Source organism: Megalops cyprinoides, chromosome 4 (assembly GCF_013368585.1).
Source record: "Megalops cyprinoides isolate fMegCyp1 chromosome 4, fMegCyp1.pri, whole genome shotgun sequence".
NCBI classification, from domain to species: domain Eukaryota; kingdom Metazoa; phylum Chordata; class Actinopteri; order Elopiformes; family Megalopidae; genus Megalops; species Megalops cyprinoides.
In genome coordinates this window covers 38,127,245-38,154,855 of record NC_050586.1, presented here as the reverse complement: position 1 = coordinate 38,154,855, position 27,611 = coordinate 38,127,245, and the positions used below count along the sequence as shown (strand labels likewise).

At 39.5% G+C, this 27,611-nt stretch overlaps 2 protein-coding genes and 1 non-coding gene across 3 annotated transcripts; all 3 read left to right on the top strand.

The window, feature by feature from the left end:
• The first annotated feature begins 851 nt into the window (after positions 1-851).
• LOC118776898 (60S ribosomal protein L37) lies at positions 852-4,519 on the top strand. The gene is made up of 4 exons (XM_036527532.1): positions 852-894; positions 1,598-1,733; positions 2,021-2,105; positions 4,415-4,519. Exons 1-4 carry the CDS (start codon positions 892-894, stop codon positions 4,482-4,484), a joined length of 294 nt encoding a protein of 97 aa, XP_036383425.1. The 5' UTR covers positions 852-891; the 3' UTR covers positions 4,485-4,519.
• Positions 1,442-1,519, top strand: LOC118777306. The gene has a single exon (XR_005004951.1). It is a non-coding gene; the product is annotated as a small nucleolar RNA SNORD72 (small nucleolar RNA).
• Positions 4,520-7,041: 2,522 nt separating the features above from the next.
• Positions 7,042-14,055, top strand: LOC118776369 (5'-AMP-activated protein kinase catalytic subunit alpha-1-like). The gene is made up of 9 exons (XM_036526687.1): positions 7,042-7,141; positions 8,800-8,941; positions 9,550-9,643; positions 10,077-10,221; positions 10,863-10,950; positions 11,180-11,404; positions 11,561-12,056; positions 12,744-12,870; positions 13,260-14,055. Exons 1-9 carry the CDS (start codon positions 7,045-7,047, stop codon positions 13,520-13,522), a joined length of 1,677 nt encoding a protein of 558 aa, XP_036382580.1. The 5' UTR covers positions 7,042-7,044; the 3' UTR covers positions 13,523-14,055.
• The last annotated feature ends 13,556 nt before the right edge of the window (positions 14,056-27,611 follow it).

Here is a 27,611-nt window from a genome sequence, read left to right as displayed (position 1 = left end):
GACACACAAAAGCACTAGACGCATGGCACAGGGGATTCAGTCGCAGTTTGTGGGCACGTCAATATTCACTATATCCATCTTTATTCTAGGGTTACAGATTTTTCCATTAAAAAATAAAAAAATAAAAAAATAAAAACGTCACAAAGCCTATAAACCTGCTACCCGATGCTTTGTTTGTCTTCCAGGTAACTTTAAGTGGCAGGTCTAGTGCAAGAGCTATTTTCCACATGTGTATGTATTGACATATAGAGAATATGATTTGTACCCATCAGTAACTTTGCTTGTCTGTACATTAAAAGCCCCCCCCCCCCCCCCCCCCCAAAAAAAAAAAAAAAAAAAAACTGGGAGATTGTTAAGGTCACCTCACATACTAACCAACAGCCTTTGTGCTCCTAGGTGTATAAGGGCACTCTGGTGTACTATTTCACATTGTGCCATAGAGGATCAATTTAAAGCTCCAATTTGTGGTTAAACTACCAAACAAAAAAGCAAAACGTCTGACAAGAATATCATACATTTTTGTAGACCAGCTTACTCAGTTTACTAAATGGAAAAACATGGAATAAAGCTCTGAGTTTCTCCAAATAATTTTAAAAATGGTAATGGCACATATTTTCTTTAGCGAAGATCATTTTTCTGTCGGTTTAGAAGGATATACGATTTGTGTTCCTTCTATTATTAATAGAACATTATACTCAACACACACATAACGTATCGATTTTGTAACACAATATGTCGTTTTTACGGGAAAACTATTTTCTGTACTTTGTGTGTAACTCTTCATATTGTCTCAGTTTCTCGGGGACCGATTTCCGTTTCGCAGCGGAAAACCTTACTTAGTGTAACACCAAACTCTCTTCCGGTCTCTATCGTGTCAGCTTCAGGAGGAAGATGGTGAGTTTTACAGTGCTGCTTTATGAAAATCTGAAATCATCTAGAGTTTTAGGTGCTCCTGAGCATCGGCAGACTAAAAGGTTGCAAGCTTCAAACATCCGTGTGTTATATCGGATATTATTGCTGAGAACTGTGTGAATTTCAGTATAAATTAATGAAAGAACACACGATTCCGTCCCTCTCTCCATCAAGTCAAAATAAAGGCAAACTGGCGCGTAACACTGCAGTTTAAATTATCTGCTTGCTTTGCACCAATCTGAATTCTTTCATTCAATTACGAATTTGTTTTTCAACAAGCCTTGGAATGTAGGTCTAGTTAGCTAGCTACCTATCAAGGCAGACTGGCGCAATGTGGCTATCTTGTAAAGTACTCGTGGTTTCCGTCTCGCAGTTCAAACTTCAAAATGACTATAAACATTGGTAGTTGACGATGCACCAGTTGGCTAAAGCTACGTCCTGCGTATCTTAAGTTGCTTTCTCAAAGGTCAGATTTGACTTTTGAGACCTACTATAACTAGTCTAGCTAGCCGGTAGCATTATATAAACGGTCTTGTCAATGATGTTGTAAACACAAATGTCTGAACATATGAGTTCCAGTGATTCCAGATTGAAACTGAGACAAGATCAGCCTAGTTGGCTAATCTAGTCCAAATGTGTTACCATGAACACTTTCCCTTAACGCTGTCTTTGCCTTGCGTTTAAGACGAAGGGAACGTCGTCCTTTGGGAAGCGCCGGAATAAGACGCACACACTGTGCCGTCGATGCGGCTCAAAGGCTTACCACCTTCAGAAATCAACCTGCGGGAAGTGCGGATATCCCTCCAAACGGAAGAGAAAGTGTGAGTACAGGTTCTCAACCTTGGCGACGACTGTCATTTACACTTGCTTCAGCTGACATGCATGGCCTTGATGTGTTGCAGTAACCCAGCTGAGGTAGATCAGTGGTAGAAGTCAGCCGCACGTTCAATGGCTTCAGTCATTTGCTCTTGCATACTAAACTGTAGTCACTTTTTAGTTAAGCATGCATTATTCCATAGAACATAATAATCAGTTCCTGAAAGAATAAATGAAACGTAGATATTGATCAGGCTTGTTAATTATTCCCTTCGCTCTCTTCGGAATCCAGACAACTGGAGTGCTAAGGCCAAGAGACGCAGCACCACTGGAACAGGTCGCATGAGGCACCTGAAGGTGGTGTACCGCAGGTTCAGGTAAGCCTGGTTTTCTAAATTGGGAAGAACATGGTTAATCTGTGTCATTTACCTGTTTGTACATCATAAATGGGGGTTAGTGTTTGAGAATTGTTGGAGGCAGAAAGTAGAATTTGCACTTGGCCTAGCTTTGGCTAAATACTTTTAAGCTAAAATTATTTTCAGGCCAGTTTTGGTTGACAAGAATGTCACTGGATTCTGGAATATCTGTCATCACCTTAATCACAGTTTAATAAATAGTACATGTAACGGCAGTGCCTCACTTTATAGTGTGTTTCCACAGACAGTATCCACTTGAAGTTGAAAGTTCCCACAGTTCAGTTGTAGGTGCTTGATGTCTAAACGTTGTCAGTCACACATTCAGATGCAGTATTTAGTAGATACTTTATTGGCTGAAAACATGCTTTTCTTTGCTGGTTGCTGTATTGTGTAGTGATTGTTTCCACTGCTGTCACTATGCCTGAAACCTTAGCTTCACTGTCTGCATTTTGTTGACTCAGAATCTGAAATTATAGATTACAAGGCATCATAAAACAAACCCAGTTTCATTCATCTGATTCACTGGGGTGTATGCATTCTCCATATTTCAATGAAACGTTTTCAGTCCTGGCATTATTTTGATACACTGATAATCAGTTGTACAATTGATACAATTGTAATCAATTAGCCTTGATTTCTAGTCATGCGTCCTCAACTTAATGAAACACCACCTTGATCTTCCTGCATGCAGCTGTGCTCTCTTGTGATCCTGTGATTTAGTTGAAGAATAAGAGAAATGTGCATTTGGAAACACTCCTGCAAAGGGGAGGCATACAAGCTAATTGTCTATATATTGAGCAGAGATGTCACCAGGTGTACAGTCATTCATGAGATAAACCTGGTAAGCGAGGCTAGCTTTTTTTTTTTTTGCTTGTGCCATAGGCTTGAAGAGGAGATACTGTTAAATAAGCCCTAATGTAATGTTGACAGGCAAATGGTAGTAGTACACTTTTTGAAAGCAGCTCAAAACGTATGTTTAAAACTTCTGATTGTCACTGATCAGTGTGTATTGTACTGCAAATACGTGCACATGTTTTCTGGTGGTAAAATGCACAAGTTAGTAGTCCCGTGTAACACAGGTTTTCAACTGCAGGTTAGGGGAGCTCTCTGGGAGTGGGAGGACAGCAAAGGTGTCCTCAGAATCAATAGTTGCAGCCTGCATATTGTGTGTATTTGTGATTTACAGCACCATTAACACACGGACTGCATGTACTGCTTAGAGGAGGAAGCGTGCCTCATTTTTTTCTGTCCTTACCTTAGTTGTAGGAGAGTGTTTGTGGTTGTCAAGGCAGTACAACATAGATATGATTGCAGGAGTACAGGATGTAATTGTACTTGCACAGTTAAAGTAGGCTACAAGCTATTTGTTTGAATGTACATTGAGCAGAGTATGGGTCTGCTCTCCAAAATACTGTGTGTGCGCACGTGGTGCAGTTTTAAATTTGTTGTCAGATTTGTGTGCCCATACTCAGAGCTGCAAATGCTGGAGTATACCATGTTTATAACTGCCATAGAATTCTATGATACATTATACGGTAATAAGGAATACTAAGTATCAAACGTTTCATTCTTTCCTGAGTAACTAATATTACACCTATGCAGTCATACACATGCAGCATGTGAGCAAAGGTGTCATTGTCTGCTAAGGAACGGAGAATTTTTGCTCTGTTGAATTATGTTGAGATAAAACGGTGAAATGGCTGAAGTGACTGACACTTGTCCAGTATACCAGTTTTGACTGATTTGAGAGTAGCGCAGAATAATTGACAAAAATGTGTGGAATTTAATGTCCCTGATGGGCATAACTGCATACGATATTGTCCAAATGCCCTGATAGGCAAGAATGGACTGAACATGGACCAAATACTACAAATACATCTGTGAAAATGCATTATGGTCAAATAAGAAATTTATGATTGGTGAAGCTGGACTGAAAAAAGTGGAATGCTTGAGTTGTTTTGTACAAATGTAACAGGAATTGTTGGGGTAGTGAATGCTGTATGTAGTGAATGTAGTCTTTGCTATATGAGGAAAACAGTACTTTTTAGTCACCTTGCTATGAAGGAAATGCATCAGCTTTTAAGCTGCCTTGCGTAAAATGTCTGAATAGATGAAGTACTTTGTAATTGCACACTTGTAATTAATTTAAACATTATTAGCTTATGAATGTTCCAAAATAGGCACAATTTTGATGTGAAATTTTAAGACTGTTAAAATGTCCAGAAATAATTACCACAAAATTCTAAACTCGATTTTTTTTTTTCTTTCAGAAATGGATTCCGTGAAGGAACAACACCCAAGCCGAAAAGGGCCGCTGTGGCTGCCTCCAGCTCTTCTTAAGCTGAATTTAAAATAAATATGCGATTTAAAGTGAACTTGGTGTGTACTGAATTGATTTTAAGTGCAGTTGAAATTTGCCAAGAACTCTCAGTGGAGGAATAAGAATAAAGTTGATACGACTTCAGTGACATACAACTGGGACGTAAATGTACATTCCTCAATTTTTACATTTTTCCAAAATAAAGCAAGACCTTTTGGAATTCCTTCTGTGTTTTCATTAGCCTCACTCAGCTATAACAGAAGTGCATCTAGAGGGCAGTTTGAGTGTCTTTTGCTTTTTTCCAGTTCTAAAGCTGAGATGGAAAATATGTTGGGCTTTAAAGTTTGATTGTCCTGGCACTGCCTCCACATTGTTAAAATGCTCATGATTTTCAGAGAAGCAAGCCAGTGTAGGATGAATGAATGGAAATGAGATTGAAATAGTTGTGTAGGTATAGTGGTACTATAATAGCTTCTGCGAAGAAACTATTGTAAAATTTCGCTGCAACAGTGAAATTTCTAAAATAATGCTGTGTTTGTTGGACCCTGCTGTATCATATGATCAGCTGTCTTTTTCCTATGATGTCAAGTTGGCAAGCTTCATCATTAATCTTATAAATTTAGTTATATACTAGTTAGTTTACATTCTTATGCACTGTACAATATAATAACTGAAATGAGGTCAGCCGTAATACTAATAGGACAAGTCTATTTGCCATGTCAACCTGTGCATTGATGGCCCCATCTTACATGTCTAATCTTTCATCTCTCAAACTGAACTGCTTCAAGTGTAGTTATCCCTGGCAAGACAGCAGATGTCTGCTTTTAAACTCGCTGCTCTTATAGTGCTAAACAATTTGGAACGACTGCAACTATTATCTAGGTGGAAGAAAAGGAACAACTGGAGAGATTTTAGTGTAGTCTTGTATCATTTCACCCATGGCAATAAAAAATCAGCTACAGTATACTCTTCCAGTTATCTAATAAAGGCAGTAGAGACTTTGGAGTGCTAAAACTAAAGTTTATCTTCAGGGTCTAGGTGGTTGGAAATGAGGTGTAAGATGAATCTGAAAGTAGCCTGTTGTGAAAAGAACTACAAAGGTAAGTTTGTGTGTTAACGCTAGGATATAACATGGGGAACATGTATACATTGGGGTTTAACATTCAGTGTGATATGGGGGCTTGGCAAAAAAGGATTCAGGATTGTGGAGTAAATGTAACTTGGAAAGCAAATGAGTGTGTCGCTGGAAAACTTGGAATCACAATCATAGTGATGGGTAATGGAGTGTGTTTAAACTGCATTTACAAGTCCTTGTAATTACAGCAAATGTAGTTTTGCTGGTTGTGGATTATATCTGACATTTTTTAAGCCCTTTTGTGGGTTACATTGGAAATTACAGTTCACTGTTTTATGCCTGAGTAAATATGCAATCAGTATTATCCACAGTCCCCATAATTGGTGCAGCAGAGCACAATTATGTTAACTACAATGTCAGAAACTCCTCTAAAACATGTACTGTGGTATTACAGGCCTCTTGGTTCATGTTTTCTGCTGTTTAAGTAAAAATGGGCTCCAGTCATCATTCCCACAAGCTGTAACAAAACACCACAGCCATCCACACTCCACAGGAGGTAAGTGGAATGAAGTGATGTTGACTGACTCAGTGATATGACTAGAAGGAGGAGTTGAGGTAAGGGTGCGGAGGTGTCACAGATGGAAGGTGTCGAAGGCTAGCTGAAAAGATGCTTACTGCAGCCTGAATATGAACTTTTATCTAAGTAGGGATATACACAATTAAAAGTTGATATCCAGTGGAATCACAGAAAAGCTCAAAAGATGCTATTGTCAGGTGAACATTACAGAACACTTAAGTGTTAATGTCTACATTTCATTTGCAATTATCTTAATGGCTAGTTGAATGAATAAGTGCAGTTGAGATGCAGATGTCTACAAATCAATAGACAGTATTTATTAACAGGTATCTTATTAAATTTCACACATTTCACACATTAAATTTCTTAATTGTCATCTCATAGTGATGAACCAGTTAAAATGCCAATTGTTGACATGTGAAGTTATCTTTGTGGTACCCTCAATCAAATTGTCGATGTCGTGAGTATTGAACATCTGGAATAAACGGGATGATATCTACAGGTATAAAATTGTAAAAATATGGCAAAGCGATTAAATGTTAAAACTGTTTGCGACAGGATAGACACAAAAATTAGGACTCAGTTTCCACGTGTGCATATCTAAAATTATAATTTGTATGAACGGCCCCTCTCCCATTTCCTCAGGGATAGGCTATTTAGGACTATGGCCCTAGCACAGATGAAGAAATACATCCCCTTTGCATAATATGACGTAATATAATATAGAACAGCATTATTATAATGAGAAAGGTATTAGTATGACATATTTTCTAAATGTAAAAAAAAAGTCTACAAAAATGTAACTAACCGCACATGCTCTCCTGGAAATGAAAGCTGGATTAACTAGTTAGGCGATCCAGTGTTCCCGGGAAAAATCGCAGGGACTTTTATATTGAAATAGGATACTGATAGGGGTTTGTTCAGAAAGATGGCGACGGATAAACAGAAACATGAAGGCAGAGTGAAAATTGGACATTATATTTTAGGTGACACTCTTGGGGTCGGAACGTTCGGGAAAGTGAAAGGTACGTGTAAAGACGTTGGCAGATAATTAGTTACTTATGTTTGAGATTTTAGCGACGAAATTAGTTGGTCGTTGAAAGTAGTCAATCGGTGTGCATCCACTGCGAAGAGACAGCTGTCTGACTGGGTAAATACCATTCCAAATAGCAAGCTGGCTAACTAGCTATGAGTTGTGACCAGTCCTCTTTAAGAGATGGAGAAGTAGCCATCTGACTATCAGGTTAGTTCTGTAGCTTGTTAGCTACGCCTAATGTAGCTTGCTGACACTTCTCCTTTTCCTGCCAGCTATTCAAAAGTTGAGATACCTGAACTGAGGATGCAAAGTATCCATCGTTTGCAATCTAGCTGCGTTAGCTACGTATGTGGCAAGTGGCTGGCTGTAGGCGTGGTTGCTAGTTAATATCCGGTAACGTTAGTTAGCTAACTTTACCAGGTTAAATAGCTAGCTAGATTGCTGTTTAATGTGATCTGGTATATGGTTAGTTTGTCCAGGCATAGATCAGCTGTGTGGAGTCCAGAAATGGCCACAGTTCGAATAACTTGTAAGCTAACGTTAGCTAGCTATAGGACCACCCATTCATATTTAGCTAACGTTAGCTGTAACGCTGTCTGTCGTCTGTCTATCGTTAGCTATCCCCTTCGACCCACAGTCGCAGTCAGATTGTGTGCTGTTGTAGTGCATCTTGTTAGATTAACCTTAACGAATCGCTGCCTGAAAACAATACAACACTGATGTAAACCAGAGTAACGTCAACAGCATGTCATAAAAGCTATATGATGTGTAAACGAGCTAACGCCAGCTTAGTAGCAAATAAGGGCAACCACTAGAGTCTAGTTACTGTAGCTAACCTGTAGCTCGTTTATTCTGCACAGTACTTAGGTCATGTTACCATTAAAATATCCCACAGCACCTCTCGATAGAGAGGGTTGGCAAAGCAGACTAGATAAATTAATCTTTGTTTCATCACCCATAAAGCTGCACTCTATAGTTAAAGGTTGTTCAGCTGCCAGCTGGAATGCTTTGTGTAACTGTCTTTGCCAGGAGAAAGCCTGGCAAAATTTAAGTTTCCAAGACAACCAGTGAGTTGGATAACTTATCTGTGAAAAAGCATCTCTGTAAGTAATGCTAAGATTTGTGCATGAATGAAAGCAGTTAACGACCGCTGGTGAGAAACAATGCCGTAATACTGTATTACCTGACCAATCAATTAAGTGAATTTGAGTATGAATGTTTTAGAAATGACGTAGTACTCGAACTACGTGTTAGCTACCACGAGCGTCATGAAAGAGCATAAGAGTAGCCTTTATGTGGACGATGTTACATGTTCTGTTACTGCAGATAATCAGATGGTTTTGCGGTTGTAGAACGGGCATGATGCATTGAACGTTGCTGTGATAAAATCGTAAACTACTTAAGCAAAGCATCTCTTGATCTGTTCAGCAAGCACTCTCCTTGCACTCTTTAATCGTTTTTTTTTTTAGAAATGTGTGTTTTTCCCCTCCACAGCATTGATAATTTTTTGATAATATTGACATCCTCGTTTTTAAGAGATCCTTTTGAAATATTTAAACAAATGAAAAATAATTCATAATCGTTTGCTCTTTATTGCTGTGGATTTTGCTTCTAAAACCTAATTAGCACTTCATTTCTCTCCCTCAGTTGGCCAACATGAACTGACGAAACACCAAGTGGCTGTGAAGATTTTGAACAGACAGAAGATTCGCAGTCTGGATGTTGTGGGGAAAATTCGCAGGGAAATTCAGAATCTGAAACTCTTCAGACATCCACACATTATTAAATTGTAAGTCCAGAAAATCCTAAACTGAGAATACATAATATTGGTGTTCTGTGAATTTCTAAGTATGAGAAAAAGAACATTTCCACCCCTTTTTATTCAAGATGAAGTTTTATTATATGAAGATATTTTGTGTAAGAAAGAGTGTGTATATATATGTGTAGTGCGGAATGAGAGTCATCTTACTGTTTTTAATACTGTCATGGCATAAGGAAAGAAAATGGATGACTATTTTTTGTTGTCAAAATATGCATCCATCATTGAGAGGCAGGTCTTTGGAGCTCCACATCTGCTCCAGACCTAATCTCCGGGTCTCCTGCATGTCTGGCATATCAGCAGCTCAATTTTAAGCCCTTTGAAGTCATGTAATGTGAATATCCTAACCACTCTGAGAATAAAAGCCACTTGCTAAGAGGATCTGATAATATGGAAAAACAGCCTGTGGGTGGAAAGGATTATCTGTAGTTGCAGGATATTAATATGTGAAGATGCTCTCATGCGTTTTATGTTAATGAAGTGCTCTGGGTGTTGTGACAGCTGTCTGACGTTCTTTTCTGACATAGACATGCAATTCCAGATGGGGATTTGTTTTGATGACTTTCTTGTTGGCACAGGTACCAGGTGATCAGCACTCCCACAGACATCTTCATGGTGATGGAATATGTCTCAGGTGGAGAGCTGTTTGATTACATCTGTAAAAATGGGAAGGTAAGAGTCACCACATGTAATTGGTTTGTTCACATACTCCCATCAGCATTACTAAAGGTTGAGTAAGGACTTTCAAAAACCAGCTTAAGCTAATGCAAAAGAGAGTGTTCATGAAACCCAAAATGTGTGGAGCCATCATCACTGATCTGAACGAACCACAGTGCTTTGCTCTGGAGGGACAAAAATCGCTTGTGCCGGTATCTTTAACAGCACTTGACACTGACACTCGTTATCAGGTTCATAAAACTTTACTGCCCCGTCACTAGTTTACACCTAGGTGTTTAGTGGTGAAGTATTTGCAGTAGTCGTGTCCCACCTGGAATTTATTGTAGTAATCAATCCTCCACAGTCCAGGTTGCTGGCCTAACAACGCACTTCCCAGTGTAATTTCTGCTTTAATGAGAAATTCCTCACCCTGGCCCTGTGTCGTCAGCTGGACGAGAAGGAGAGCAGACGCCTGTTCCAGCAGATCATCTCTGCGCTGGACTACTGCCACAGGCACATGGTGGTGCACAGAGACCTGAAGCCCGAGAACGTCCTGCTGGACGCGCAGATGAACGCCAAGATCGCCGACTTCGGTGAGCAGCACGCGCCCTCCAGGAGACCGCGATGCACACCTGTGCCCAGTAATGCGGACCTTACAGAGCGGGTCCACGAGATGATCAGGTTTACATGTACAATATAGTGTCAGCATCAGTTTCACCTTGACAGCATTCCAGTTGTTGCCTGTTTCACTTGTTGTAGTAACATTGTTAATGTGTTTTTTATATTGTTAATGTAATAACACATTGTTCATTTATTGTTTCTGAAGCCAAAACATTTTTGGACTAATATTCTGAAACAATAGAAGCAAAAGCGTTATAATGTTTGTCCTGAAACAATATAGAAGTCTCACCAGGGTATATATTGGATAAAGCCTGGTTTACAGTATTGATGTCAGAAGCCTGCGAGGTACAGCTATTTCTAGAACAATCAATACTGAATGGAAAACACTTTATGAGAGTCACTTTAAGTGCTTGTGTACAGGCTGAACACGATTGACAGTAGATTTAAAAGTAGATTTAGGTGATTTTTTGCCATTGGTTTATTAATAAACTGATTAGTGCGTTCACCTTAAGTGATAAAGCAGCAGTTTCACACTCACTGTTCTGTGCTATGTACTCAGTGTAGTGATTCTGTGCAGTGAGTGAATTTTGAGTGCTTAATATTTGTCCTGTAGGCTTGTCAAACATGATGTCAGATGGGGAATTTTTACGAACCAGCTGTGGTTCTCCAAACTACGCCGCTCCTGAAGTCATCTCAGGAAGGTATATTCTCTGTTCATTATTAAAATCAAGAAGCTTCTGTCACTGCCAGACTTGGTGAAATCACTTTTGTGTTATCATATCTCTCTTGTGTGCAGAAGAATTGATGTAACAGGCTGTGAACAATATGTCTTATTGCCAAAGATCCATTTTCCAATCAGTTTCCTTTTCAGTAAAAGGCGATGACAGATTGAGTGATGACACTCACATGGCGTTCATTTCCCGTGTGTAGATTGTATGCCGGTCCAGAGGTAGATATCTGGAGCAGCGGAGTCATTCTGTACGCCCTGCTGTGTGGGACCCTTCCGTTTGACGACGACCACGTGCCGACTTTGTTCAAGAAGATCTGCGACGGCATCTTTTACACGCCGCAGTACCTGAACCCCTCCGTGATCAGCCTGCTCAAGCACATGCTGCAGGTGGACTCCATGAAGAGAGCCACCATCAAGGACATCCGGTGCGTAAGTCACAGAGAAGATGACAGAAAAGACCATTGAAAAAGTTGAATTTTCCTTGAAACCCCCACTGTCTTGTTTCTCTGTGAAAAAGCATCTGCATTGTTATTCATTATCCGCCATTGGCAATATTGCCATTGCAACTTTTTCCCCCTCAGGGAGGATGAGTGGTTCAAACAGGACCTGCCCAAGTACCTCTTCCCTGATGATTCAGCCTACAGCTCCACCATGATCGACGATGAGGCCCTCAAAGAGGTGTGCGAGAAGTTTGAATGCTCCGAGGAGGAGGTCCTGACCTGCCTGTACAGCCGGAACCACCAGGACCCGCTGGCGGTGGCCTACCACCTCATCATCGACAACCGCCGCATCATGAGCGAGGCCAAGGACTTCTACCTGGCCAGCAGTCCGCCGGACATCTTCCTGGACGAGCACCACCACCTGGCCGTGAAGCCCCACCCGGAACGCGTGCCGTTCCTGGTGAACGAGACGCCCCCCAGGCCGCGGCACACCCTGGACGAGCTAAACCCCCAGAAGTCCAAGCACCCGGGCGTTCGCAGGGCCAAGTGGCACCTGGGCATCCGCAGCCAGAGCAGGCCCAACGACATCATGTCAGAGGTGTGCCGGGCCATGAAGCAGCTGGACTATGAGTGGAAGGTGGGAGTCTTTGTGCTCTAGGTGCAGAAATGGGGGAGGGGGGTGTGTAGCATAGTGAGGTAAGGAGCAGGACTCATAACCAAAAGGTTGCTGGTTTGATTCCCCACGATTGTGGGTCATGTATTGAATCGAATTACACAATTGCCTCAGTAAATATCCAGCTGTATAAATGGATAACATTCTAAAAATCTGTAACTGATGTAAGTCGCTCTGGATAAGAGTGTCTGCTAAATGCCAGCAATGTAATGTAATGTAAGTACAAGTCTCTACTCAGGTCAGGCAATCCCAGTTCTTGGGGGTTTACGTTTGTGTTAATTCCACTAGATTCTAATTACAGGTCATAATTCTCACTTTGAAATGAAGTTGGATCATTTGTGCATGTTCTCTGAGCTGGATACAGTAAATTAAAACGTTTTGCATATTCTTTTCAGTGGGGAGTGCACTCAGGAATGTTCACAGCTCCATGTGAATCACTTATCTGAGAAACCTGCATGAACACTGTCAGTAAACAGTGATTTTAACAGCTGTTAATCTGAAGAACCGAAAGCAGTAGATTTGATGTCCTCAATACATAATGTAGGCATTAAGACTTATGATTTCACACACGTGGAAGATGATTTTAGTTAATGTGCTGAGGAACTGTTCTTGGCTTTTATGTGTTCATGCTCTCTTTAAATCTTTCCTCAGGTTGTAAATCCATATTACCTGCGTGTGCGGAGAAGAAATTCAGTGACGGGAATGCAGACCAAGATAAGCCTGCAGCTCTACCAGGTCGACAGCAGGACTTACCTCCTTGATTTTCGCAGCATTGATGGTAAGCCAAAGATGTCAGCTCCCTGCAAACAACACTATAATATTAATCAATGAAAAAGTTGAAAAATCAAGGATTTTAAACTTCCAAATACTTATGTTGCCTGTCATAAATACAGTAGATACAGGTACAAACCCTTCTTGAATAGCTTCTTGAATTGTCATCCATGATACCATTGATGCCTCTTATGTGAAAAGCATGATCACCTAATTTTCCTTAGGAAGAAAGGCAAGAATCTGTTGATTGACAGATATGGTGATTTGAGCCATTGAAGAAATGCTGGTTTTATATTAGGTTGACTGTTTGACTGTACATTTGTAAATGTTTTTATCTGATTTTGCCTCAGTCGTTCTCAGTTGAAAAGGGCCTAAACATTCCTTTCTCTCCCCTAGACGAAACATCAGAGGCGAAATCCGGGACCGCAACCCCTAACCGCTCGGGTTCTACTGGGAACTACCGAGCGACTTTAAAGACTGATGGGGTCGGGGAGGAGGCCAGGGCCGACACGCCCCTCAGGACAGCGGACGGGTCAATGGCATCCTCCCTGACATCCTCAGTTGACTCCACTAGTGGGGACATCCTTCCCAGACCAGGAAGTCACACCATAGAGTTTTTTGAGATCTGTGCAAATCTCATCAAAATGCTTGCACGGTAAATCAGAGCGGTAGCCTTTTTTAGCGTTGGTAGCTAATGGTAGCCTCTCCACAGCAATAAGAACGCAACCAACTCCTGGTTCAGTGCGTCCCTTGCAGAGTAGTACTTTTTCTGAAGCAGAGATGGAGATTTTCCCTCCTTAATTAAGAGGACTCAGGGTGTGAGGGTTATGTAAATAACTGCTAAGCCACTTTACAGTTCCAGCACACATTTTAGAAATTGCCTTTTAAAAACTAAATTTATTTTTAAAAAAATGAAAAAAACTCCCTTCAACATCAGGTTTAAACCATTTTTTTTCAGAGAACATAGCTGAGCTTGCTCTACTGTGTTCTATAATGTTTCATCCCTGCTCATTAGAGAAACAAAGTGAGTTTCACCCACGAATGTTACAAAAATAGATGCAGGATGCACTTTTGCACAGATTCCTTTCCTCCCCTGGTCCCATTTCCAAAATGGCATATCTGAGTCACAGTGCAGACATTCTGCAACAGACAGCACAAATTGTGGTAAATTCACACAGGAACATTTTTATTAAGGTAGTACCAGAATCCTGGATCAAAACAGATTGTACATGTTTTTTCACATTTTGTCCCAGTTTTTGTAATATGTCAATAATAGTAAAAAAGTGAAAACATATAGAAGCCTTTGTGGGGCTATGACATTTTATGGAAAATGTGGATTATAGTGCTTATAGACTTCGAAATTGTTTTTTTTTTTTTTATTCGTCCCTTTATGACTTGATGTGACATTATAAATTCTGTACTGTTTCCAAACCTATTAATACACCTTGCTATTTTTTAAATCCTTCATTTGTAAGTACAGTAATGCTAGAGAGTATGCCTGCAGAAGGTTAAAGCGAAGTTGATTATTAACTCATAACAACCATTTAAAAGACACTTCCCACTTATTTTCTAAAAAGAGAACATATAGAACGAAAGCGCAGCGAAGAGATTCTGGTCCTGAAGAACGTTCCATGAGTGTCAGATTAATTCAAATAGCTGATCGACTTAATTAAATAAACACAGCACACTCTTCCAGTAAGAGTGGATGTGAATGAAATGGATCTGAGAAAGCTTGCAGAGGGCGGCCCTGCATGAAAAGGATTGTGGGAATGCTGCAGGGTCAGTAAGTTATATTTCAGCACTGCTTGATTTTGGGGATTTGGTTCAATGCCCGTATTAACGCAGTTCTTCTGTGTTGACCCTTCTCTGTTTCCGTGTTATGAAGAAGTATGTTATGGGAACTTTGGGTGGTGCAACATGTGAACGGTTGCGTAATACAAAAGTTCATGTATTGTTTATAATATGAAGTGTTAAGACAAATTCTTCTTGTTTTTTTTTCCTTTGGAGGTGGGGGGGGGGGGCTACCATCTATGCACTTTTCTGGAATTATAATACAGGTTTAAACAATCACATGTCTTTGCTAAACAGTAAACAGTTTTTAGTTTTCAGTACCTCAAGCTTTCACCAGTGTTTCTTAGTTTTATGCATATAATCAAATTACCCAGCAGCAAATGATTTAAATATATGGACTATATTTTAGAACAATTTCCATTTCTTATTTCATTCTGTCTGCATTTGTAATCTTAATTTTCACAGTATTTTCTTGCAATGTGTTTTCCAAGACGTCTTAATGTTTATTATGCCAAACTGTGTGAAGCCACAAACTTTGGGCCAGAATCTAATTTACATTAATCCCTGACTATTGTAGAACTTGAATTCAGGCATGCCACATAGTACAGTATTTGTATTGTAATGATCACATGTAGTGGTGAAAAATTAACCCTTTGCAGAATTCTGGTCATGATAGCCATTCCACATGGTTGCTTAACCTGATTCACAGTTGTAAGGACCCAGCTTTCATCTGACAGATTACTGCACCAATAGACTGTAATTCTGTCTCAATATAGAACCAGCATGCTCTGTTAAATTTCACTAGTTATTAATATGCTCTGCTACTGTACATGTAAAGAGGGTTGTGGCTCTATAACAGAGAAACACTGAGCCATGTAGCCTCACAGGAAAGCCCCTTCTGTTTTTTATGTTTTTTTTTTTTTGTTTGTTTGTATTATTTAAATCGTGCTTTTTCACTTTTATATATCGGGTTTTGTTGCATAATGATTTACACATATAGGGACCAGAGGTTTGACATGATTGTTTGTGCTCTTGTTGCACCATGTGGGCCACCATTTGCTGTAGTGGTCAGAGCACTGCACTTGATGGTTATGGGTTTGAAACCCAAATGGGTAATCTGCTGTTGTACCCCGGCGTTGCTCCAGTAAAACAATGCAGTGGCACAAACGGACAATCGAATGTGTGTAAACTTGAAAGCACTGAAAATCGGAGAAGTTTGTCTGCTGAGCAGGTAAATAATGTGTAATTGATATATTTGATTTTTTTCCTTTGGTCTTAAATAATCTATACAGACAGACTGCCTAATAAACATATACTGCACAATCCCTTTCTAAATCTTTTGTCATTCTGGTAACATGATTTTATTGTCACAATTCAGATAGTAGGTATATGTCCTCAGACACTTACTGTAGTTATATTTCCAAACACTTGTGGTATCCCTGTAGATATTTGAATGTGGAAGCAGTCAACCAGATACTATGGTCTTCTTGATTATCTTACAGGTTTGAATCACTCACTTGTATAACTCACCTGTGAGTTTGTAAGGGGGATAGCTTGAAACATTCTTAGTGACAGAAAATCTCGTGTTCTTGGGTTAAAACAAGCAATGCTGCATTTGTGAACACTATTGTTGATGGTCTTACATGCTGTGAGCAAATTTCCTTTCTAAGACACTAAAAGTGACTACAAAGTGACAACAAAAATGACATCTGCTCATTCAGAAATACTTTTGAAATGGTGAACAGTTTGAAGAAGAAGTTGAGTTTGTAAGTCGCTTTGGATAAAAGCGTCTGCTAAATAAATAAATGTAAATGTAAATGTAAACAAGGACCGATTCTGCAAGCTAAATTATGGTTTACAGGCCTGCCTCCGCTGATAAATATTCATAGATAAAAGAGGTATTGACTCAAATACCATCTGGTGCGCTCACATGCAAAGTTAGGCTGTAGCCTTAGAACCTGATCAAAGTAAACAATGTTGCCTTCATGCTGTCATAGATGACCGGAAGGTGGCAAATGTGATGGAAATGGTAGCGTGCAGTTCATTTTTTAATCACGGTCAGGCTAAATACTGTAAAATAAAGATAAACAGATGTCTGTATTGCATAAGTACACATATGCAAAATTAATGTTATTACATTTTCAAATAATCATTATACAGGGCACATTCACATGGACAATGTTTACTCAGTAAAATTTTGCATTCTTGTCCAAGTGTGTCAACATATAAGAGAGCTTAATAATTTGAGAAGAATATGATGCTGACTACATCAGTGGGCAATACAGACCTTTCAGAACAGAACTGGGAAAAGGTGAGGCTCCTGAGATAAGCACAGCATGACTTTCAACATTCTGTAAAGCGTCTTATCTGGAAATCAGACGTCACCACTTCCAGCTCCCCAAGAAAGACACACACAATAGCAAGGGACAATCAGTGTGTTGCATTCATACATTCTATGCCTTGATTCCAGGAGGGGGAGACATTGCCATTTGTACAATAAATGTGAGTCTTCTGGTTGTGTTTGTGAGGAACCCACACATTCAGTCAGATCTTGATAACAGCATGTGGTTTACATATTCTAAAACCATTTAGGGGCTTCAGGGTGAATGGTTTGATCACCATATCTGAATGTTTTTCAGTAGTCAGCTACATGAGCCTGTGCAAACTGAATGATCTCTCATCCCAGCAGAGAGGCAGGTCCCATCCAATATCGCTGTGTTGTGATCTTTGAGTTTAAACTGATTTAAAATATTTTGTTTATTTATATTCTTTTAAATCTTTTTATTACTGTTCAGTTGTTATGTGTGGTTCAGGTTAAAAGCAAACAAAAAAAATCAAAAATCAAAACCAGCTATGCTTTAAGCTGAAGCAAACGAAACAAACTATTGTTTGCATTCATCACAACCGTATTTGTAATTTAAATCAAATACCCAAAATGAATTACAACAATAATAAGAAGTGCTTGTGAGCAAAGGAGCAGCATTAGAGAATTTCTCTAGTGGACCCTCATGCAGAAATCCTAGGACTAATTGTAAAAGTGATTGTTCAATTACTTATTGGATGATTTAATTTTCCCATGACTCATTTCTTGATGGCTTCTGCAGTACTGCTGCTGTAGTACAACGTTATATGTAATAAATGATAATGAGAGGAATTAAGTAAAACCAATGAATCACTGTATTTTTACTGATTTATAAAAACATTCTACTGTGCCAGTTAAAATGCTTTCATCTAACAATAGACTCATTGTCATTTTCAAGCGCTTTCAATGATTTTCCTCAATGATCTGTATGACTCATAGTTATTTGCAGGCGAAAAGTAGTCAGACGGCAGTGACTGAGCAAGAAAGTGCATGGACACTTAGAAACCTGGGAATTTATTGTCATGATATACAAGCAACAGTTTTGGAGAATGTATTAAAAAAATGTCAGAAATAATTTGCTTTTGTGAGGTAGCTTTCACAGGCACAAGTAACCTTCCTTCATTAACCTGGGCAGCTGGGGGGGGGGGGGGGGGGCGGGGTATGGGGCTTTTTCAGCTGACTACTCTGTCAACAACCTAGAAATGGCTTGGGTGCAATGTTTGTTGACCATTCACTTTTTGGCATAAATCAACATCAGCATCATGAGAGGTGGAGAAGGCAGAAACGGTCTGTTAACTTTCTGATGGTGAATCAGGAGCATGTGTACTCAGCAGTTCTTTTATTGATGAACCTCTCAGTTCATCAATAAAATAAGAATTACATGTCCACCCTTTTACAAGTACAAACTAAGAATTTACAGACTGGACTTTCCCATTGAAGAAGAACATTTTAACCAGCTGTATTTTTCCTATGTAGAGACATAGATTTGCCATCGATCCAATTTTCAAAGAGCAAAGTCTCCTCTCTGCTGTCTTATGGGGCCAGGTTCATTTAGATAATTTTCAGAGTGAGCCCTGCATGACTAATCTCAGAGATGGCTGTTACCTTTCATAATGCAGTCCAGTGAAAATTCATGAATTCAAATGAAGATTCTATGGGTGACTAGGCTACAATATGACTGCGAGTCCATCGCTATGTATGGACTTGCCAGTCATTTAAAACAGCAAATGTACAGTATAAATGTCATATATCAATGCTTTTCAAAGCTTACAAGTTTGACTGGTCAGTTTGACACTTCTTAACTGTTTACCATTTCAAAAGTATTTCTGAATGAGCAGATGTCATTTTTAGACTTGCTTTTCAGCTACATCACTACTTCAGTGCTTAGAATAGCAACTTACTCAGTAACCACGTCTACATGACACTAGTCAAAATCATTATTTCTAAACAGCTTTTATACAGGAGGGAAAGGAAATGTCAGCACTGGGCAAGCACGTCAACAAACCTCAACATGATCCTGCCCTTCCCGACAATTGACATGTCACACAGTGATTGAAGAACAATATCCTTTGTTTCTGCACCGGCATACAGGCAATGGAATAAATGCAGAATAAGTTTGCAGTGGAACACACAATAAACCAATGAAATTCGATCAGGCTCTGCACAACTGCTAATAAATGTGACTGAAGGGAAAAGATATACAGCAACAGACGGGCAGCAGATATGTGTGACGTCTCTCTGAGGTAATTTAAAGATCTTTACCCGCTCCAATTACGTGACTGACTCACGAGGTCAGGAGGGCTGTAATTTCTGGGCACCGCCTGTCTACCGACACTAGGGCATACCCTCCACAGCTTCCTCGATTTCCAAGTTTCCTTCAGTGAGCAAACGTGGAGTTTTCACATTTTCCCCCAAAACACTGAGTCGTCCTGCACAGTTGCTTTGGGGCATTGTGGATGTTCCTGTTTGTTTTCACTGTGCACCATGTCAAAGGCGCAATGAACCATTGATTGAATCATGGGTTTGTGTGTGTGTGAACTAATTGCCATTTCTGATGGCCACCCAATCTCTGCTTGTCTCTGGGGCATTTTTTGTCATGATGATTGATGAAGAATGAAGTAATGACTGATTTTAACTGATTTTCAATTTCATCAATTGCTTGTAATGGTATATCACAGCAGTGCTCTTTGGTTTGGGTGGAGTTGCAGTGCTGTCTAGTGTTACCATAGCCCTCACAATGGCTACCATGAAGGCCTGCAATCGCTGAAAGGAAATCTTGAGCACTGTAGGCTAGAAGACTTACATGCTGTTTAATAGATAGGGAAAAACTGGAAAACAAATTATTAAAGCAACCCCCAACAATTTAAGTGCATGTACCTGCATACTGGCATCAGTATCATTTCCCAACATACTTGGGAAGCTATAGAGGAAGATCCACACATACTGGAGTTTATAAATCTAATACAGATTGTTTTAGAATTGAATAGAGAACATAATACAGTACCAAGCTATACACAGTTCTAACTTTTTTAGTTGGCACTGTAAATAGGCCTTGTGTCCCTTAATTGCATCTGATACTGATAATTATTATAAGATTAGTGATAGTTTTATTCTTTAAATACCTGTATGAGTAAATGTATGTGGATGTTACAGGCACAACCTGATGAACAATAGGTAAAATGACCAGGTACCCATTAAAATTACAAATGTGCAGATATTGAAGAATTGGTGTAACTATTATGTGATTTAAAATTGGTGGTTAAATGGACATGTACTATTCGAGGAAAAATCCCAATTGCCCATTAACTTATGTTTATAACCCTCCTTTCTTAATTTCCTGTTGCCTTGTGACTGCATATTGCATTTTAAAATTTTCATGTTATGCAGATTATGCAAAATAAGTGTCCTAGCCTCACTTGCTTGGTCTGAGCTTATCTTGATTTATTTACATTTACATTTATTTATTTAGCAGACGCTTTTATCCAAAGCAACTTACAGAAGTGCATACGGAACACAAAGCAGATTGATGAACAAGAACACCCCCCAAGAGACTGAATGCCCACAATGTTTTACAGTGGCAGGAAATTCATTGGCATCCATTGTTGTCAAGACACTTGACTTTGGACTTCTAATACTATTTCATACATAAACAACTGGTCCTTATCAGACTCATGCAAATACATTCCTGTTGTTTACAGATCAAGGTTGTGTCAATAACAATAAAATCTGAATGACTTTAAAACACAATGCAATGATATACACTGTATGGTTGCTTCACCTTGTAAATATGTTGCTTCACCCTTTAAACCTTGTTGTAAATGTGTCTACGATAATTACTGACAGAAAACAATGGTCGGATGAGACACAGTGTAATGCATTTTAATCAGGACATTATTGTCCTACATGCAACAGAGATATATTTCATAAAATATTGTGATAAATATACTGTCATATATAGTTTGGTGCTTTTTTGACAAAATACCTTTGTGAAAATATTGCAATTGTACATATTAATGGTACTGAGTGATAGCATGGACACAGATGTGATTGTAAAACATTTCTAGTCAGTGTGGGGAATACATTGTATTGAAGAATATATTCACAAATTGCCCATGCTGTGAACAAAGCAAAAGCTTAAGTTGGTCTTGCTTGCCTTTACCTACAAAGCAATTGCTCAGAGATCTCTGAATACTTGCACCTCTGAGTCAGTAATCTATACCATCAAATGCCTATGTTCATTACTTCACATTGGCAGGACTTAAGGCTCTCTCTGCACTAAAACACACTGACTTACTGGGGTGATTTTTGAATATTTGCAAAGCTATAACTTATAAATCGCCTGCTGTGAGTGATGTTTTGTTGGAAATACAAAAGGTGCACTTCAGCTTTTTGTGTGGCATACCTGTTTTAAGCATGGTACGCGTGTCTCACATCCTTCCTTTCATTTACCCTTTTGTAGGGGCACCAAGGAGGTCTGGGAACTGTGACGTCCATGACTAATGGCGGTCACATAACCACCACTGCCTATAGGACTGTCTTCACTGTGGACCCAAAGGCATTGACTTTTATGCTTGGATGATTCTGCTTATTGATGTTTGATTGGGAAAGGCTGAGGGATGTTGTGGAGACGCAACTTCCAGTAAGAACCATGACTTCATTCTGTTTTCATGCAGCTCAATTTGTGAATGTAGACCATGAAAGTGTGTAATGGATACTGATGAGATCATCTAGTAGTGAGGTAACTCGTGTGTCGTCTTCTGTCTGTATCCCAATATACATGACGGACAACGCAGATGGAAATAAGCCGTGACGCTGATTATGACCCATATTGCTTTACACAAAATATATGAACTATAACTTAAGAGGCGCTTTTGCTTTAGACTGCTTCAGTTGTTGTTATGTGTTCGGCTGAAACTGAAATGCTCAGAAAAATTGTGTTCTTTACAAGCTGGATTACAAATTATCCAAAGTTGACTAATCCCAATAGAGTAATTTCAGTAAAACCATGACATTCAAAATGGTTTCGGTAACAGATGACCACAAATTTGGAAAAGATGCTTGCATTTTGAGATTCTCATTTTTCTGATTTCTCAAGAGACAGTTTGTAACCTACTCAAACCTCACAGGAACTTGGAAGATTGCCATTCCATGTGCTTCTAATTGGCATTTTCTAACATATGCCTTTGCTTAATAAGTCTATAGTCATGGATAGATGGTCCATATCATTAAGGACAGTGTCCACAGCATGCGAAAGGATTGAAAAATATGCACATGTTATTTTTTTATATTGAGAGATAATGATGATCTCTGTTTCAAAGCACAGGAAATTATTAATTCATCTAAATTATCCTTGTATGAAGGTGTGTCTGAGCATGGAAGGCACAGGAGGCAGTTGAAGGTTGAAATGTATTGTTTATTGTTCTCTACACCTTGCTGTATACTTTTTAATAGAAATGGCATTTTTCTTGTAAAAACTGTCCTGTGTTGAGTGTCATAAACCCTCTGGGGATTATGGTCACAAAATGATGTGATTTCAATGTTTATTTATATATCATATTATACATACAGTATATAAATATATTTATGGAGGTATATATAAACACACTTATGAAATCTTCAAAATAGGATATAGGCATATTCAATTTACATATTACATGGCTAGTTCTACATCTAAGAATTGCTCTGTAGCGAGAATGGAGGTGTGGTGCTTGGCTTTGGTGTGATTACGGCACTGATAAGTCAATAGCCATGAATTCAAGTGTCTTTTCTTCATTAGAAAAGGAAACACTGACAACATCTGACGACTCCAAACGGAGCTTTGAATGAACTATTAGAGACCAAATTTAGTTCATGTGCAACATCCTGGTATTATACAGTGGCATGAAAAAAGTATTTGCCCCGTTCTTTATATTCTCTATTATTGCCTATTTGGAGCATTTAATGGTTTCAGATTTCCAAACAAAATGTAATATTGCACTGGAAACTGAGTATTTTAATATTTATTTTGTTCCTTCAGTGAAAATAGTTAGCACCTACATCACCCCTGTGAAAAAGTAAATGCTTCCTTAAACCTAATATCTAGTTGGACCACCCTTAGCGACAATAACTGCAACTAAATGTTTCCCATAATTTGATATGAGCCTTGCACATCACTGTGGAGAAATCTTGGCCCACTCTTCTTTGCAGAACTCCTTTAATTCTGGCAGATTGGTCTTCGAGCATGAACTGTTCTTTTCAGGTCCTGCCACATCATCTCTATTAGATTCAAATCAAGACTTTGACTTGGCCACTTCAAAACTTTAATTTAGATTCTTTTTAGTTGTTCAAATGTGGACTTGCTTCTGTGTTTTGAATAATTGTCCTGCTGCATCACCCAATTATGCTTGAGCTGCAGCTCATGTACAGATGGTTGGATATTCTCCTTACGAATTGTCTGGTACATAGCAGAATTCATACTTCCTTCAATGATAGCAAGTCATCCAGGTCCCGAGGCAGCAAAACATCCCCATACCATCACACTGCCAACACCATGTTTCACTGTAGGTATAAAGTTCTTACAGTGGAATGCTGTATTCACTATATGGCAGATATTGGAAGACTTGCACCATCCAAAAAGTTCCACTTTGGACTCATCTGATCATAGAACATTATCCCAAAATTCCTGGGGATCATCCAAGCGCTTTTTAGCAAATGTGAAACGAACTTTGATGTTTTTGTTTTTGAGCAGTGGTTTCTGCCTTGTTACTCTTCCATGAAGCCCAGTTTTGCTCTCTTTCTTATTATTGAGTCATGAACACTGACCTTAGCTGATGTAAGAGAGGCCTGCAGGTCTTTGGAAGTTTTTCTGGGATCTTTTGAGACTTCCTGGATGAGGTGCCACTGTGCCCTTGGAGAAATTTTGGCAGGTCGGCCACTCCTGGGAATATTGTCCATTTGGAGATAATGGCTCACACCGTGGTTTATTGGAGTCCAAGAACCTTAGAAATGGCTTTGTAACCCTTTCCAGACTGATATATCGCAACAGCTTTTTTCTCAGCTGTTCTGGAATTTCCTTTGATCATGGCATTGTGTGCCTTTAGAAGCTTTGTGGTGACTACTTCTCTCTGATGGTAAGGTTCATTAAAAAATTACTTTTTCACAGGGGCAATATGGGTAATTGGTAACTTTTTCGATTAAATTAACAAAATAATGATGTTTTGTGTTTTCTCAGGTTTCCCTTGTGTAATATTAAATTTTATTTGATGATATGAAATCATTCAGTGAGAGAAACATGCAATAAAAGTATAAATCAGGAAGGGGGCAAATACTTTTTTACACCACTGTATGTGTTTTGAATGAATGTATTAGCATGTCTCCAACACATGAAACATTAACATTTTAAATCATTCGATGCTATTTTAAAAGATGGGTCATTTGTAATATTTGGAATTGCACATAATTACGCCTTTCTTGAGAAATATCGCAAACTTAAGGACAGCAATCCTGAATAAATAAACCCTATGCTGTAGAAGCAATCATAAAATTCATCAATACTCATTTTTACTGGCAGAAAGCTCCATTAATCAAAATGAACAATCGCCATACTCCTTCAGAGACAAAGCTCTGAGGGTTTCAATGTATATGACTATGTAATACAATCTGCTGTTGTTTTTATCTGCTGACAGTTTAAATACATACATATAATATGGGCTAAAAGAAAGAATAGCTATATTACAGATATTTGCAATTTGCAATTAAAAGCACAAAAATATGTTATGTTCCCATAAAAATTTGCCTTGAAGGCCTGTCTTGGTGATGTCATAACAGACGCAGGGGCTTAAATTCTAACAGCCAAAAACTGAGATGAAAACGACCAAGGCAAATTTGAGTGGGGATGTTATACACATACACCGCTGAGCCAAAACATTATGACCACCTGCCTAATATGCTGTTGGTCCTCCGTGTGCCGCCAAAACAGCGCTGACCTGCCAAGGCATGGACTCTACAAGACCCCTGAAGGTGTCCTGTGCTATCTGGCACCAAAACATTAGCAGCAGTCTTGTAAGTTGCGAGGTGGAGCCGCCGTCAGGGCTGTAGTGGAGGCTAAACGCATGCAAACGGCATTTACGCACCTCCTACATTTCTGAAATAGCGTTTACGCACCTTTAAATAGAGTTTACACAACTTTAAGAGTAGAGCCATAGGGTGGGGCTTGCTAGTCAGCTAGCTATCTATCTAAGGTTGAATAGTGTTACGTGTCTGGATTCCGGTCATCAACAAATGGCTATTCACTGACGTTTAAATGGACATTTTGTAACCGACTAGCTGACTAGTCTAAATTAAGATAACACTCAGAAAGCATTCTAAAATGAACATGTCGTCTATAAGGTCAAACATGATCTGAGAAAAGGTTGTGTGTATAAAAATCATTTGCTTAATCTAATATTTCTAATTTTAAACAAACGGTGTTAGGGTGATGGGCTGTGCTGATCGTCTGTACACGGATAAACATGTCCGTGGCAAGACTTGTCTGTGGCAAAATGATTTTTGATTGAAGAAAAAATATAAGTATATGAATTATTTCATTATTTTCCATTATATTGTACATTAAAATGCTTTTTTGTCTAAATATCCACAGTGTAATGCTTTTTAATTTCACATTTTGTACTACTGGTTGCTCTGGGTTGTTTTCAGGTTATTATGGGATGTCCTTTGACTGCTTCATTGTTTCATACTCTCTTTATGGTGATTAATATACTTCATAGATATTCTACTTTTCTTTCATAGTTTCACACTCTCTTTACGGTAATATGTGGATCTATGGATATATATCTATGGATATGCACTCCATAGATATATATTTTTAGATAGATATTTTTCTTGCTTTCATGCTGTCTTTCATGGTTTCACACTTTCTTTATGGTGATTAAAACACTTCATAAACTTTAACTGTGTTTACTCCTTCCATAGTCTCGTTTAACAATGAATTCCAGCTTCACCCTTTAAATACAGTATATATAGGAACCACATAGTAAGGCCCCAGGGAACACCCAGTGATGCCCGGCAACACGCTAGGAACCACCTAATGGTAGCCTATAACAACCTGTATTGTTATACAAGAGCTGTATTGCTCGGGACCCAAGCATTGTGCTATAACCTCTGTGTAGCAGGTAGCCCACTGCACATTTTCTCCAGGAAATGTACATTCTACAATTAAATAAACAAATATTTTGAATATCATTTTTTTTTACCGGTATGCCGTGGTCCGCCTTACCTCACAGAATTCATAGTTTACCCACCTCTTTTTTTACCACGACACCCCGGCTGCCATGGATCGGACTTGTCGGTCCAGCACATCCCACAGATGCTTAATCGGATTGAGATCTGGAGAACTTGGAGGCCAGGGCAACACCTTGAACACTTCAACATGTTCCTCAAGCCATTCCCGAACAATGTGTGCAGTGTGACAGGGTGCATTATCCTGCTGAAGGAGGCAACTGCCATCAGGGAATACCATTGCCATGAAGGGGTGTACCTGGTCTGCAACGATGTTTAGGTCGGTGGCAGATATCGAATTGACGTCCACATGAATGGTCGGACCCAGGGTTTCCCAGCAGAACATTGCCCAGAGCATCACACTCCTGCCACCGGCTTGTAGTCTTCCCATAGTGCATCCTGGTTTCCCTAGGTAAACGGCGCACACGTACACGGCCAACCATGTCATCTAAGAGAAAATGGGACTCATCGGAACAGGCGACCTTCTTCCAATGCTCCAAGGTCCAGTTCCGACACTCGCGTGCCCATTGTAGGCGCTTTCGACGGTGGACAGAGGTCATCATGGGAACTCTGTCTGGTCTGCAGCTATGCAGCCCCATACACAGCAGGGTGCACTGCACTGTGTGTTGTGACACATTCCTCCCGTAACCATCATTAAAATTTTCTGTGACTTGTGCCACAGTAGACCTTCTGTTGGTTTGGACCAGATGGAATAGCCTTCGTTGCTCTCATGCATTGATGAGCCTTGGGCGCCCAACACCATGTCGCCGGTTTGTGGTTTGTCCCTCCTCGGACCACTGTTGGTAGGTACTCACCGCTGCTGACCGGGAGCACCCCACAAGCCTTGCCGTTTCAGAGATGCTCTAACCCGGTCATCTGGCCATAACAATTTGGCCCTTGTCAAGTTGCTCCAGTCTTTACTCCTGCCCATTTCTCCTGCATCCAACACTTTGACTACGAGAGCTGATTGTTCGCTTACCATCTAATCTACCCAGACCTTGACATGTGCCCTTGTTTGGAGATGATCAATGTTATTCGGTTCACCTGTGAGTGGTCATAATGTTTTGGCTTATTGGTGTAAGTGTGAACAAATGTGAGAAAAGTTTTGCAGTGGTTTCAGAGCCATATATATTCTCCCAGCTGGCTGTCAGGCTGGTAAGAGTAACAACAATCTAATATGCATTGTATGAGCTTTCATTGTATTACCATACTCTTTGTAATTAACAACAATCTGAAAGCGTTACTACACTGTAATACAAATCATGTCAGGATGCAGTGATTAGATTCTAGGCACAAGGGATATGACAGGTAAAAATGTTAAGAGCCAAGATGCTATATGA